Below are 13,385 nucleotides of genomic sequence, written 5' to 3' on the forward strand. Positions count from 1 at the left end.
GGCCTTACTTCCACTCCTATGTCTTATGGTCTTATCAGAACTGGTTTCGAATCTGCAGGGGGAGTCAATAGAAACAGTTTTAGTATATTAGGGTAACATGGTGGCTCAGTGGGTAAGCACTGATGTCTCTCAGCGCCAATTCCTGTCACTGGCAACTGCATGGAGTTTGTACATTCTCCCTGTGTCTGTGTGGGTTTTCTCTTATAGTCCAAAGATGTGCAGGTTAGGGTGGATTGGCCCTGCTAAATTGCCCATAGTGCCCAGGGATGTGTAGGCCAGGTGGATTAGCTTTGGGAAACGCAGGGTTCCAGGGATATGGTGGGATTCTCTTTGAAGAGTTGGTGCAGCTCAATGGGCCAATTAGCCTCTTTCCCCACTCTAGGAATTCTGTGATTCTGTATTGGGATCACATAAACTGGGAGGCAAGGCTCAAAACATTTACTTTTCAGGTTAGCATTTGTTGTTTTTTTGATACCTACATTTTGGCTTTCAGGGCTTCTATATCATTCTCTTCAATTTCTTTATGAGGAGCTGTGCTCATGTTGGAACGATATATTTGTGTTGACGCACAATTATTTAGACTAACCCTAAGCAGAATGAAAGGAATTCATCAATAACCTCAAAGATTGTCGAAGCTCTACAACAAATGGGGAGAAGATTTGTTTCCGAGATACCACAGTATATGCTGGGAGTCAGTGAGAAGTGGATTATATAGATGGATTATATACTCGGAGTGTCAATGAGAAGTGGATTGTATACTGGGATCATGTAGACTGGGTAGCAATGAGAGGGTGTTTACTATACAGGAATCCATAGCTTTAAAATTTATTCTTCCTTCAAACCTCCTTCCTACTCCTCCTAATCACAGTGCAGTTAGCACTGTCTGCTTGTGTTAATTGAGTTTATTGGTGAGTGTGGCTTCACTCCCTGGCTGCTGTCATGGTGCCAGTGGTCAGTGCCAAGAGATACTGAGTGGGCTAAAGATGTCCGTAAAATGGTAGATGTTGGCCCCGGAGGGGTGGGGAGGAAGCATCACGTTTGGCCAGCTCCCCTCCATCCGTTTAATTGTCCTGATCGATGCAGGTTGCGTATTTGCTGAGGAAAGTGTTTGCAGCGACCGGACAGGAATGGTTGAACGAAGAGGAACTGGCTGAGTACTTCTCCCAGAATCCTTCACTGTCTGGAGCGGTGACAGTCTGGCAGTTCCTGGAGGTGATGGAATCGGGGAGGTTCACCAAACCGGCCAGCAAGGAATCTCTCACTCTGGGGATCCAGTCTGTTTACGAGGAGCTGGTGTTGGACGTGATGCAGAAGGTCAGTGGGATTTTCCGAAACCCTTCATAACATGTGGAACCAATATGCAGAGTGTCACTGTCCCCATCCTTTACCTACAATGGGCCGGACAGTACTTTTGAAATTTCACGTGGCATTTGATAACCACTCATTAGGCTACTTAATAAGATGAGTCCATGGTATTGACAGTAATATATTAGCATAAATAGAGGACTGGCTAATTCATAGAAGACAGAGAGTTGGGATAATGGGGGGAAGCATTATCAGAAAGGCAGCATGTAATTCGTGGAGGGCCACAGGGATCAAGAATTTACAACATATGTTAATAACACGACACGAGAAGTTTGCAGAAGGACATAGGTTAAGTGAGTAGGTGAAAACTTGGCAAATAAAATATTAAGTGGGGAAATGGATGGTTGTGCGCTTTGGCAGGAAAATAGAGAAACTGAATATTATTTAAATGGAGAAGGACTGCAGAAAGCTACAGAACAGAGGGATTTTGGGAATCTTTGTCCATGAATTTCAAAAAGGAAGCATTCAAGTTCAGCGACTAATAGGGAAGACCAATGGGATGTAGGCCTTTGTTTCAAAAGGAGTGAAGTATAAAAATAGAAGGTTTTGCTAAAACTATACAAGGCAGTAATCAGACTACAGCGAGAATGCTATGAACACTTTTGGGCTCCTTCTCTAGGGAAAGATTTGCTGGCATTGGAGGCAGTCCAGGGAATGTTCACTTGGCTAATCCCAGGTATGGAGGGGCTTGCCTTATGAGGACAGTAGGTCGAGCCTTCCTCACAGAAGAATGAGTAATGACCTTACTGAAACATACGTGATTCTTAGGGGATTGGACAGGGGAGATATGGAAAGGTTATTTCCCCTTTATCGGAAAGTCTGAGACCAGACAGCATCGCTCCCTAATAAGGGGTTACACATTTTGGACAGAGGAGGAGGAATTTCCTCTCTGAGGCGAATGAATCTGTGGAATTCTTTGCCACAGGGGGCTGTTGAGGCTGGGCCGTTAAGTATATTCGAGACTGAGATAGGCAAGTTGTTAATCTATAAGGGAATTGGGAGTGGTGAGGAAAAGGCAGGAATTGAGGGTTGTCCGATCTCAATGGTCTGCTGGACCATTCAAGCAGACACAGTGGGCTTGAATGGTCTAGTTCTGCTCCTACAGCTTGTGGACACATCAAAAGGATGCTGTCGGGCTTCACCCAAACCCAACAGCCCCCCCTCAGATTTGGAAGGGACCTGGGAAGACCGTCACGAGCTCAGCATTGTGAGAGTGCACCCGATGTGGATTGTGTATGGTTCCAGGTCTGACCTCAGTTCTGTGCTGAGTTAGCCAGTCTCGGCTGGATGACACAGGGCCCCTGTGCAGAGAGGGGCGAATGCAAGTTGTGATGAGGCTGGGGTGAGGTATTGTTCATCTTCTCATCCTGTTAGATTTCCGTTGTCTTCCTCTCTTGTTCTCCTTTCTCTGTCTCCAGTTTCTCCTTCTCCGGCAGTTCCTCCTTCAGCTCCTTGTTCCTACTGCACTTTCTGTGGCTCCTCATCTGTATTCGCCCATTTCTCATTCCTCTCCTCTTCTTTTCTTTCTCCTGTTGCTTTTCTTACCCCATTTCTCCTCTTCTAGGGCGGAATGTGCTCTGAGAAATCAACCTGGAAGATGAACTGTATTCTTCTCTCTCCATTGGAAGCTGTCATGTATATTCCTGGCATTTTCTGTATTTGCCCAGAACATGGCTTTGCTTTTGCAAATTGACAAGATGCCCAGTGCCAACTTCCTTATGGGCACCAGTCGGCTGGTGAATGCAAACTTCCTGAAAGATTCCCTCTAAACGGCACCCAGTCCTGTTTTGGAGCTATTAAGTTAGTAAGTTTGCCGATGAGACAAAAGTTGGTGGAGTGGTGGATAGAGCAGAGAGCTGTTGTAGGTTCCAACAGGACATTGACAGGATGCAGAGCTGGGCTGAGAAGTGGCAGATGGAGTTCAACCTGGAAAAGTGTGGAGTGATTCATTTTGGAAGGTTGACTTTGAATGCAGATACCAGGGTTAAAGTCAGGATTCTTGACAATGTGGAGGGACAGAGGGATCTTGGGGTCCACTCCATAGATCCCTCAAAGTTGCCACCCAGGTTGATAGGATTATTAAGAAGGCATATGGTGTGTTGGCTTTCATTAGCAGGGGGATTGAGTTTAAGAAACACAAGATTATGTGGCAGCTCTATAAAGCCCTGGTTAGACCACACTTGGAATATTGTGTCCAGTTCTGGTCACATCATTTTTGGAAGGATGTGGAAGCTTTAGAGAGGGTGCAGAGAAGATTTACCAGGATGTTGCCTGGATTGGAGGGCAGGTCTGAGAAAGAAAGGTTGAGGGAGCTAGGGCTTTTCTCATTGGAGCAAAAAAGGATGAGAGGTGACTTGATAGATGTGTATAAGATGCTGAGAGGCACAGATAGAGTGGATAGCCAGAGACTTTTCCCAGGTGGAAATGGATATCATGAGGGGGCATTATTTGAAGGTGATTGGAGGGGGTTTAGGGGAGATGTCAAAGGTTGGTTCTTTACACAGAATGGTGGGTATGTGGAATGCACTGCCAGCAGTGGTAGTAAAGTCAGATACATTAGGGACATTTAAGTGACTCTTGGATAGCACAATGAAAGATAGTAGAATTAAAGGTATGTAGGTTAGTTTGATCTTAGAGTTGGATTTAAGGTTGGCACAATATTGAGGGCCAAAGGCCTTGTACTGTGCTGTACTGTTCTATGTTCTATCCTTTCACTGTCACCAGGTCCAATTCCTGGAATTTCCTTCCTATCAACATGTGGATGCAACAGTTTGATGTGGCTCAGCATTTTTATTACTATTTTCTGTCAAATTTACCTGCACTATCCAACCCAGGGACCCTTTGTTGACTGTAAGTGATTGTATAAGGCACCTGTCTTGGGAAAACAATATCTTCCCTGATTGGATGTTCCAGGAGGTACTTTCTGCTTTCCATATAATCTTAGCTATAAATAAATCACAGGTATTTAGCCCACCCCGGAGTTTCTGTAGAAGGTGGTGTCACGTTATCTGAACGTTATCTGTTTACATGCCACAGAACACTGCCTGGGACTGCCTGGGAAGATTGCAGTCTCAATGGGATCAAAGCCCTTGGCATCGGTTGGATCAGGAGCAGAGATGGAAATGTGTTGCTGGAAAAGCGCAGCAGGTCAGGCAGCATCCAGGGAACAGGAGAATCGACGTTTCGGGCATTAGCCCTTCTTCAGGAGCAGGCATCATGTCGTTATCACAATGGAACTGAGAATTCACAGCAGAATGTGAATGAGATTGGGAGACAGGCCAGTTTGCCAGGGGTGTGCAGAATCTGCCTCTATTCCTGGCACAACCTTTCAGATGATAAAGATTCCAAACAGATGGCAATGATAAAGCAGCCCGCTTGTGATCCGTTGGATCACCTGGCCCCTCAGCAAGCCTGGAAGGAAAATGTCAGTGGGGACATTTGAGGGTAAAAATTGGTGACTTTTGCTTAATTCCTATGAGAGATGTGGCCAACATTTATTCTCAAGCCCACTCAACCTTGAAAAGGTGGTGGTGAGCTGAAATGTTGAACTGCTGCAGTCCACACGCTGGAGGTAGACCCACAATGTCCTTAGGGAGGGAGCCAGGATTTTGACCCAGCGACAGTGAAGGATCGATGATATATTTCCAAGTCTGGATGATACGTGGCTTGGAGGGAAACTTGCAGGTGTTGATGTTTCCATGTATCTGCTTTGTCCTTCGAGATGGAAGTGGCCGTGTGTTTGGAAGATGCTGTCTGAGAATCTTGGGTGAGTTATGAGAGTCTGATGGATGGGACCCAATGTTGTTATTGAGATTCGGTGGTGGAGGGATTGGATGTTTGTGGATGTGATGCCAATCAAGCGGGCTGCTTTGTCCTGGATGGTGAAAAGCTTTTGGAATGTTGTTAGAGCTGCACCCAACCAGTAAGTATTCCATCACGTTCCTGACTTGTGCCTTGTAGATGGTGGACAGGCTTTGGGGAGTCAGGAGGTGAGCTACTCACTGCAATATTCCTAGTCTCTGATCTGCTACTGTCACCATTGCATTTACATGGCAACTTCAGTTCAGCTCCCCGTGAATGGTAACCCTCGGGATGTTGATAGTAGGGCTTCTGCAATGATCATGCCATTGAAGGTCAAATGAGGCGAGTTAGATTGTCCCCTTTTAGAGATAGTGATGGCCTGGCTGTTGTCTGGAGTGAATGTTATGTGCCATTTACCAGTGTATGCCTGGATGTCATTGAGGTCTGTGCAGACAGAACGGAGGAGGGATATACGATGCGGAAAGTTGTTCAGAAATCGCCGAACATATGCTCTTTCATAAATCAGCTGAAGATGGTTGGTTAGGGCACCACACCATAGAGACAGACAGAGAGAGAGGGGACTGGCAAACGGTCACCAGCACCGAACAAACGAGGAGCTTGGACTTCTAAAACAATACAAGAGAGCAGGGACAGCATCTTCACAGAGAGAGACACACACACACACACACACACACACACACACACACACACACAGAAAAAAAAGCTACTTCTTCTTAAACACACAGAGAGAGAGAGAGAGAGCAGGGATAGCTTATGAAACAGAAAGAGAGAGAGCAAGGACAGCAGCCCCTTACACACACAGAGAGAGAGAGAGATTAGATTACTTACAGTGTGGAAACAAGTCCACACCGACCCGCCGAAGCGTAACCCACCCATACCCCTACATTTACCCCTTACATAACACTACGGGCAATTTAGCATGGCCAATTCACCTGACGTGCACATCTTTGGATTGTGGGAGGAAACCGGAGCACCCGGAGGAAACCCACGCAGACACGGGGAGAATGTGCAAACCCCACACAGTCAGTCGCCTGAGTCGGGAATTGAACCCGGGTCTCTGGCGCTGTGAGGCAGCAGTGCTAACCACTGTGCCACCGTACCGCCCACCCAGAGAGGGCAGGGACAGTAGCTTCTTAAATACAGAGAGCAAGCAAGGACAGCAGCAGCTTAGACAGAGAGAGCAAGGTCAGCAGCTTCTTAAATACATAGAGAGAGAGAGCAAGGACAGCAGCTTCTTAAATACAGAAAGAGAGAGAGCCAAGGGACAATAGCTTGTTAAATACAGAGAGAGAGCAAGATTAGATTAGATTAGGTTACTTAGAGTGTGGAAACAGGCCCTTCGGCCCAACAAGTCCACACTGACCCGCCGAAGCTCAACCCACCCAGACCCATTCCCCTACATTTACCCCTGCACCTAACACTACAGGCAATTTAGCATGGCCAATTCAACTGACCTGCACATTTTTGGACTGTGGGAGGAAACCGGAGCACCCGGAGGAAACCCACGCAGACACTGGGAGAATGTGCAAACCCCACACAGTCAGTCGCCTGAGGCGGGAATTGAACCCAGGTCTCTGGCGCTGTGAGGCAACAGTGCTAACCACTGTGCCACCGTGCCGCCCACAAGGACAGTCGCTTCTTAAATACAGAGAGAGTGAGAGAGTGAGAGAGAACAGTAGCTTAAATACAGAGAGAGAGAGAGAGCAAGGATAGTAGCTTGAATACAGAGAGAGAGAGAGAAAGGATATTAGCTACTTAAATTCAGAAAGAGAGAGAGCCAAGGGACAGTAGCTTATTAAATACAGAGAGAGAGAGAGAGAGAGAGAGAGCGCAGGGACAGTAGCTTCTTAAATACAGAGAGTTAAAAATCACACAACACCAGGTTCGAGTCCAACAGGTTTAATTGGAAGCACACTAGCTTTCGGAGCAACGCTCCTGTCATCAGGTGATGGACTATAACCTGGTGTTGTGTGATTTTTAACTTTGTCAGTCCAACACCAGCATCTCCGAATCATAAATACAGAGAGACCAAAGACAGCAGCTTCTTAAATTCAGAGAGAGAGAGCAAGGACAGCAGCTTCTTAAATACACAGAGAGAGAGAGCAAGGACAGCAGCTTCTTAAATACAGAGGGAGTGAGCTGGGACAGTAGCTTCTTAAATACAGAGAGACCAAGGACAGCAGCAGCTTAAATAGAGAGAGAGCGAGAACAAGACAGCAGCTTCTTAAATACAGAGAGAGAGCTGGGACAGTAGCTTCTTAAATAAAGAAAGAGTGAGCAAGGACAGCTTCTTAAATACAGAGAGAGAGAGCTGGGACAATAGCTTCTAAAATACAGAGAGAGAGCAAGGACAGCAGCTTCTGAAATACAGAGAGAGAGAGCAAGGACATTAGCTTCTTAAATACAGAGAGAGAGAGACAGCAAGGACAGTAGATTCTTAATTACAGAGAGAGAGAGAGCAAGGACTGTAGCTTCTTAAATTCAGAAAGAGACAGAGCCAAGGGACAGTAGCTTCTTAAATTCAGAGAGAGAGAGACAGCAAGGACAGTAGATTCTTAAATAGAGAGAGAGAGAGAATGAGCAAGCACAGTGGCTTATTAAATAGAGAGAGAGCAGGGCCAGACGCTTCTTAAATACAGAGAGAGACAGCAAGGACAGCAGCTTCTTAAACACAGAGAGAGAGAGAGCAAGGACAGTAGCTTCTTAAATTCAGAGAGAGAGAGCAGGGACAGCAGCTTATTAAATATATATAGAGAGAGAGCAAGGATAGTAGCTTCTGAAATACAGAGAGAGAGAGACAGCAGGGACAGTAGATTCTTAAATAGAGAGAGAGAGAGAATGAGCAAGCACAGTGGCTTATTAAATAGAGAGAGAGCAGGGCCAGACGCTTCTTAAATACAGAGAGAGACAGCAAGGACAGCAGCTTCTTAAACACAGAGAGAGAGAGAGCAAGGACAGTAGCTTCTTAAATTCAGAGAGAGAGAGCAGGGACAGCAGCTTATTAAATATATATAGAGAGAGAGCAAGGATAGTAGCTTCTGAAATACAGAGAGAGAGAGACAGCAGGGACAGTAGCTTCTTAAATACAGAGAGAGAGAGAGAGAGAGCAAGGATAGTAGCTTCTTAACTTCAGAAAGAGAGAGAGCCAAGGGACAGTAGCTTCTTAAATTCAGGGAGAGAGAGCAGGGACAGCAGCTTATTAAATATATATAGAGAGAGAGCAAGGATAGTAGCTTCTGAAATACAGAGAGAGAGAGACAGCAGGGACAGCAGCTTCTTAAATACAGAGAGAGAGAGAGAGAGCAAGGACAGTAGCTTCTTAAATTCAGAGAGAGAGAGCAGGGACAGCAGCTTATTAAATATATATAGAGAGAGAGCAAGGATAGTAGCTTCTGAAATACAGAGAGAGAGAGACAGCAGGGACAGTAGCTTCTTAAATACAGAGAGAGAGAGAGAGAGAGAGCAAGGATAGTAGCTTCTTAACTTCAGAAAGAGAGAGAGCCAAGGGACAGTAGCTTCTTAAATTCAGGGAGAGAGAGCAGGGACAGCAGCTTATTAAATATATATAGAGAGAGAGCAAGGATAGTAGCTTCTGAAATACAGAGAGAGAGAGACAGCAGGGACAGCAGCTTCTTAAATACAGAGAGAGAGAGAGCAAGGATAGTAGCTTCTTAACTTCAGAAAGAGAGAGAGCCAAGGGACAGTAGCTTCTTAAATACAGAGAGAGAGAGCAAGGACAGCAGCTTCTTAAATATACAGAGAGAGAGAGAGAGCAAGGTCAGCAGCAGCTTAGACAGAGAGAGCAAGGACAGTAGCTTCTTAAATACAAAGGGAGAAAGAGAGAGCAAGGACAGTAGCTTCTTAAATATACAGAGAGAGAGCAAGGACAGTAGCTTCTTAAATACAGAGAGAGAGAGAGCACGTACAGTAGCTTCTTAAATACAGAGAGAGAGGGAGAGAGAGAGCAAGGACAGCAGCATCTTAAATACAGAGAGAGAGAGAGCAAGGACAGTAGCTTCTTAAATACAGAGAGAGCTGGGACAGTAGCTTCTTAAATACAGAGAGAGAGAGAGCAAGGATAGTAGCTTCTTAAATTCAGAAAGAGAGAGAGCCAAGGGACAGTAGCTTCTTAAATACAGAGAGAGAGAGCAAGGACATTAGCTTAAATTCAGAGAGAGAGAGCAGGGACAGTAGATTCTTAAATACAGAGAGAGAGAGAACAAGGACCGTAATTTCTTAAATACAGAAAGAGAGTGAGCAAGCACAGTAGCTTCTTAAATACAGAGAGAGAGAGCAAGGACATAGCTTCTTAAATACAGAGAGAGAGAGAGCTGAGACAGTAGCTTCTTAAATACAGAGAGAGAGAGAGAGAGGGAGAGAGAGGATAGTAGATTCTTAAATTCCGAAAGAGAGAGAGCCAAGGGACAGTAGCTTCTTAAATTCAGGGAGAGAGACAGCAGGGACAGTAGATTCTTAATTACAGAGAGAGAGAGCGAGGGCAGGGACAGTAGCTTATTAAATACAGAGAGAGCAAGGACAGTAACTTCTTAAATACAGAGAGAGAGCGAGCAAGGACAGCAGCGACTTAAATACAGAGAGAGAGAGAGCAAGGACAGCAGCTTCTTAAATACAGAGAGAGAGAGAGCAAGGACAGTAGCTTCTTAAATACAGAGAGAGAGAGAGCAAGGACAGCAGCTTCTTAAATACAGTGAGAGAGAGAGCAAGGACAGTAGCTTCTTAAATACAGAGAGAGAGAGAGCAAGGACAGCAGCTTCTTAAATACAGAGAGAGAGAGAGCAAGGACAGCAGCTTCTTAAATACAGAGAGAGAGAGAGCAAGGACAGCAGCTTCTTAAATACAGTGAGAGAGCAAGGACAGTAGCTTCTCAAAGAGAGAGAGAGAGAGAGAGCAAGGACAGCAGCAGCTTAGACAGAGAAAGCAAGGACAGTAGCTTCATAAATATATAGAGAGAGAGCAAGGACAGCAGCTTCTTAAATACAGAGAGAGAGAGCAAGGACAGCAGCTTCTTAAATACAGAGAGAGAGAGAGCAAGGACAGCAGCTTCTTAAATACAGTGAGAGAGCAAGGACAGCAGCTTCTTAAATACAGGGAGAGTGAGCAAGGACAGTAGCTTCTTAAATACGGAGATGGAGAGAGAGAGAGTGTGCAAGCACAGTAGCTTCTTAAATACAGAGAGAGTGAGCAAGGACATTAGCTACTTAAATACAGAGAGAGAGAGCTGGGTCAGTAGCTTCTTAAATACAGAGAGAGAGAGAGAGAGAGAGAGAGAGAGAGAGCTGGGACAGTAGCTTCTTAAATACAGAGAGAGAGAGCAAGGATAGTAGCTTTTTAAATTCAGAAAGAGAGAGAGCCAAGGGACAGTAGCTTCTTAAATACAGAGAGAGAGAGCAAGGACAGTAATTTCTTAAATACAGAAAGAGAGTGAGCAAGCACAGTAGCTTCTTAAATACAGAGAGAGAGAGAGCTGGGACAGTAGCTTCTTAAATACAGAGAGAGATGGAGGAAGGACAGCAGCTTCTTAAACCGAGAGAGGGAAAGAGCAAGGACTGTAGCTTCTTAAATAGAGGGAGAGAGAGAGAGCGAGCAAGGACAGCAGCAGCTTAGACAGAGTGAGCAAGGACAGTAGCTTCTTAAATAAAGAAAGAGAGAGAGCAAGGACAGTAGCTTCTTAAATACAGAGAGAGAGAGAGCAAGGACAGCAGCTTCTTAAATACAGAGAGAGAGGGAGAGCAAGGACAGTAGCTTCTCAAATACAGAGAGAGAGAGAGCAAGGACAGTATCTTCTTAAATATATAGAGAGAGAGAGAGAGAGAGCGCAAGGACAGCAGCTTCTTAAATATACAGAGAGAGAGACCAAGGACAGCAGCTTCTTGAATATATAGAGAGAGAGCAAGGACAGCAGCTTCTTAAATACAGAGAGAGAGCTGGGACAGTAGCTTCTTAAATACAGAGAGAGAGAGAGAGAGAGAGAGCAAGGACAGCTGCTTAAATAGAGAGAGAGAGCACGGACAGTAGCTTCGTAAATACAGAGAGAGAGAGAGCGAGCAAGGACAGTAGCTTCTTAAATACAGAGAGAGAGAGAGAGAGCACGGACAGCAGCTTCTTTAATAAAGAAAGAGAGAGAGCAAGGACAGTAGCTTCTTAAATATACAGAGAGAGAGACCAAGGACAGCAGCTTCTTGAATATATAGAGAGAGAGCAAGGACAGCAGCTTCTTAAATATACAGAGAGAGAGACCAAGGACAGCAGCTTCTTGAATATATAGAGAGAGAGCAAGGACAGTAGCTTCTTAAATATACAGAGAGAGAGACCAAGGACAGCTGCTTCTTGAATATATAGAGAGAGAGCAAGGACAGTAGCTTCTTAAATACAGGGAGAGAGAGAGAGAGAGAGAGAGAGAGAGCAAGGATAGGAGCTTCTTAAATTCAGAAAGAGAGAGAGCCAAGGGACAGTAGCTTCTTAAATTCAGAGAGAGAGACAGCAAGGACAGTAGATTTTTAATTACAGAGAGAAGGAGAGAGCAAGGATGGTAGCTTCTTAAATAGAGGGAGAGAGTGAGAGAGCAAGGACAGCAGCAGCTTAGACAGAGAGAGCAAGGACAGTAGCTTCTTAAATACAGAGAGAGAGGGAGAGCAAGGACAGCAGCTTCTTAAATTAAGAAAGAGAGAGAGCAAGGACAGTAGCTTCTTAAATACAGAGAGAGAGGGAGAGCAAGGACAGCAGCTTCTTAAATTAAGAAAGAGAGAGAGCAAGGACAGTAGCTTCTTAAATACAGAGAGAGAGCAAGGACAGTAGCTTCTTAAATACAGAGAGAGAGGGAGAGCAAGGACAGCAGCTTCTTAAATTAAGAAAGAGAGAGAGCAAGGACAGTAGCTTCTTAAATACAGAGAGAGAGCAAGGACAGTAGCTTCTTAAATACAGAGAGAGCAGTGACAGTAGCTTCTTAAATACAGAGAGAGGGAGTGAGCAAGGACAGTAGCTTCTTAAATACACAGAGAGAGGGAGAGCAAGGACAGCAGCTTCTTAAATTAAGAAAGAGAGAGAGCAAGGACAGCAGCTTCTTGAATAGAGGGAGAGAGAGAGAGCAAGGACAGCAGCAGCTTAGACAGAGAGAGCAAGGACATTAGCTTCTTAAATAAAGAAAGAGAGAGAGCAAGGACAGTAGATTCTTAAATATATAGAGAGAGCAAGGAAAGTAGCTTCTTAAATACAGAGAGAGAGAGAGAGAGAGCAAGGACAGCAGCTTCTTAAATTAAGAAAGAGAGAGAGCCAGGACAGTAGCTTCTTAAATACAGAGAGAGAGGGAGAGCAAGGACAGCAGCTTCTTAAATACAGAGAGAGAGGGAGAGCAAGGACAGCAGCTTCTTAAATACAGAGAGAGAGAGAGAGAGCGCAAGGACAGCAGCCTCTTAAATACAGAGAGAGAGGGAGAGAGAGAGCAAGGACAGCAGCATCTTAAATACAGAGAGAGAGAGAGAGAGAAAGGACAGTAGCTTCTTAAATATATAGAGTGAGAGCAAGGACAGTAGCTTCTTAAATACAGAGAGAGGGAGAGCAAGGACAGTAGCTTCTTAAATACAGAGAGAGAGAGCTGGGTCAGTAGCTTCTTAAATACAGAAAGAGAGAGAACAAGGACAGTAGCTTCTTAAATACAGAGAGAGAGTGAGCAGGGACAGTAGCTGCTTAAATACAGAGAGAGAGGGAGGAAGGACAGCAGCTTCTTAAACCGAGAGAGGGAAAGAGCAAGGACTGTAGCTTCTTAAATAGAGGGAGAGAGAGAGAGCAAGGACAGCAGCAGCTTAGACAGAGAGAGCAAGGACAGTAACTTCTTAAATACAGAGCGAGAGTAAGGACAGTAGCTTCTTAAATACAGAGAGAGAGAGAGCAAGGACAGTAGCTTCTTAAATACAGAGAGAGAGGGAGAGCAAGGACAGCAGCTTCTTAAATTAAGAAAGAGAGAGCAAGGACAGCAGCTTCTTTAATTAAGAAAGAGAGAGAGCAAGGACAGTAGCTTCTTAAATACAGAGAGAGCGCAAGGACAGTAGCTTCTCAAATACAGAGAGAGAGAGAGCAAGGACAGTATCTTCTTAAATATATAGAGAGAGAGCTGGGACAGTAGCTTCTTAAATACAGAGAGAGAGAGCAAGGACAGCTGCTTAAATAGAGAGAGAGAGCAC

General features: G+C 44.9%; 1 protein-coding gene across 2 annotated transcripts in view; it reads left to right on the forward strand.

The window, feature by feature from the left end:
- LOC122559462 (differentially expressed in FDCP 6 homolog) overlaps positions 1 to 13,385 on the forward strand; it is a 98,783-nt gene that overhangs the window by 19,504 nt on the left and 65,894 nt on the right. Inside the window, exon 4 of one of the 2 annotated variants that reach the window (XM_043708919.2) lies at positions 1,084 to 1,314. The exons of the other annotated variant lie outside the window; for it this stretch is intronic. Within the exon in view, the coding sequence (XP_043564854.2) occupies positions 1,084 to 1,314 (231 nt within the window). The remainder of the gene's footprint in view (positions 1 to 1,083; positions 1,315 to 13,385) is intronic. 2 annotated transcript variants of the gene reach the window in all.

The sequence above is a fragment of the Chiloscyllium plagiosum genome, unplaced genomic scaffold (assembly GCF_037043375.1).
Source record: "Chiloscyllium plagiosum isolate Xiang-an unplaced genomic scaffold, Cpla_swu_hap1 HiC_scaffold_19, whole genome shotgun sequence".
Taxonomy (NCBI): domain Eukaryota; kingdom Metazoa; phylum Chordata; class Chondrichthyes; order Orectolobiformes; family Hemiscylliidae; genus Chiloscyllium; species Chiloscyllium plagiosum.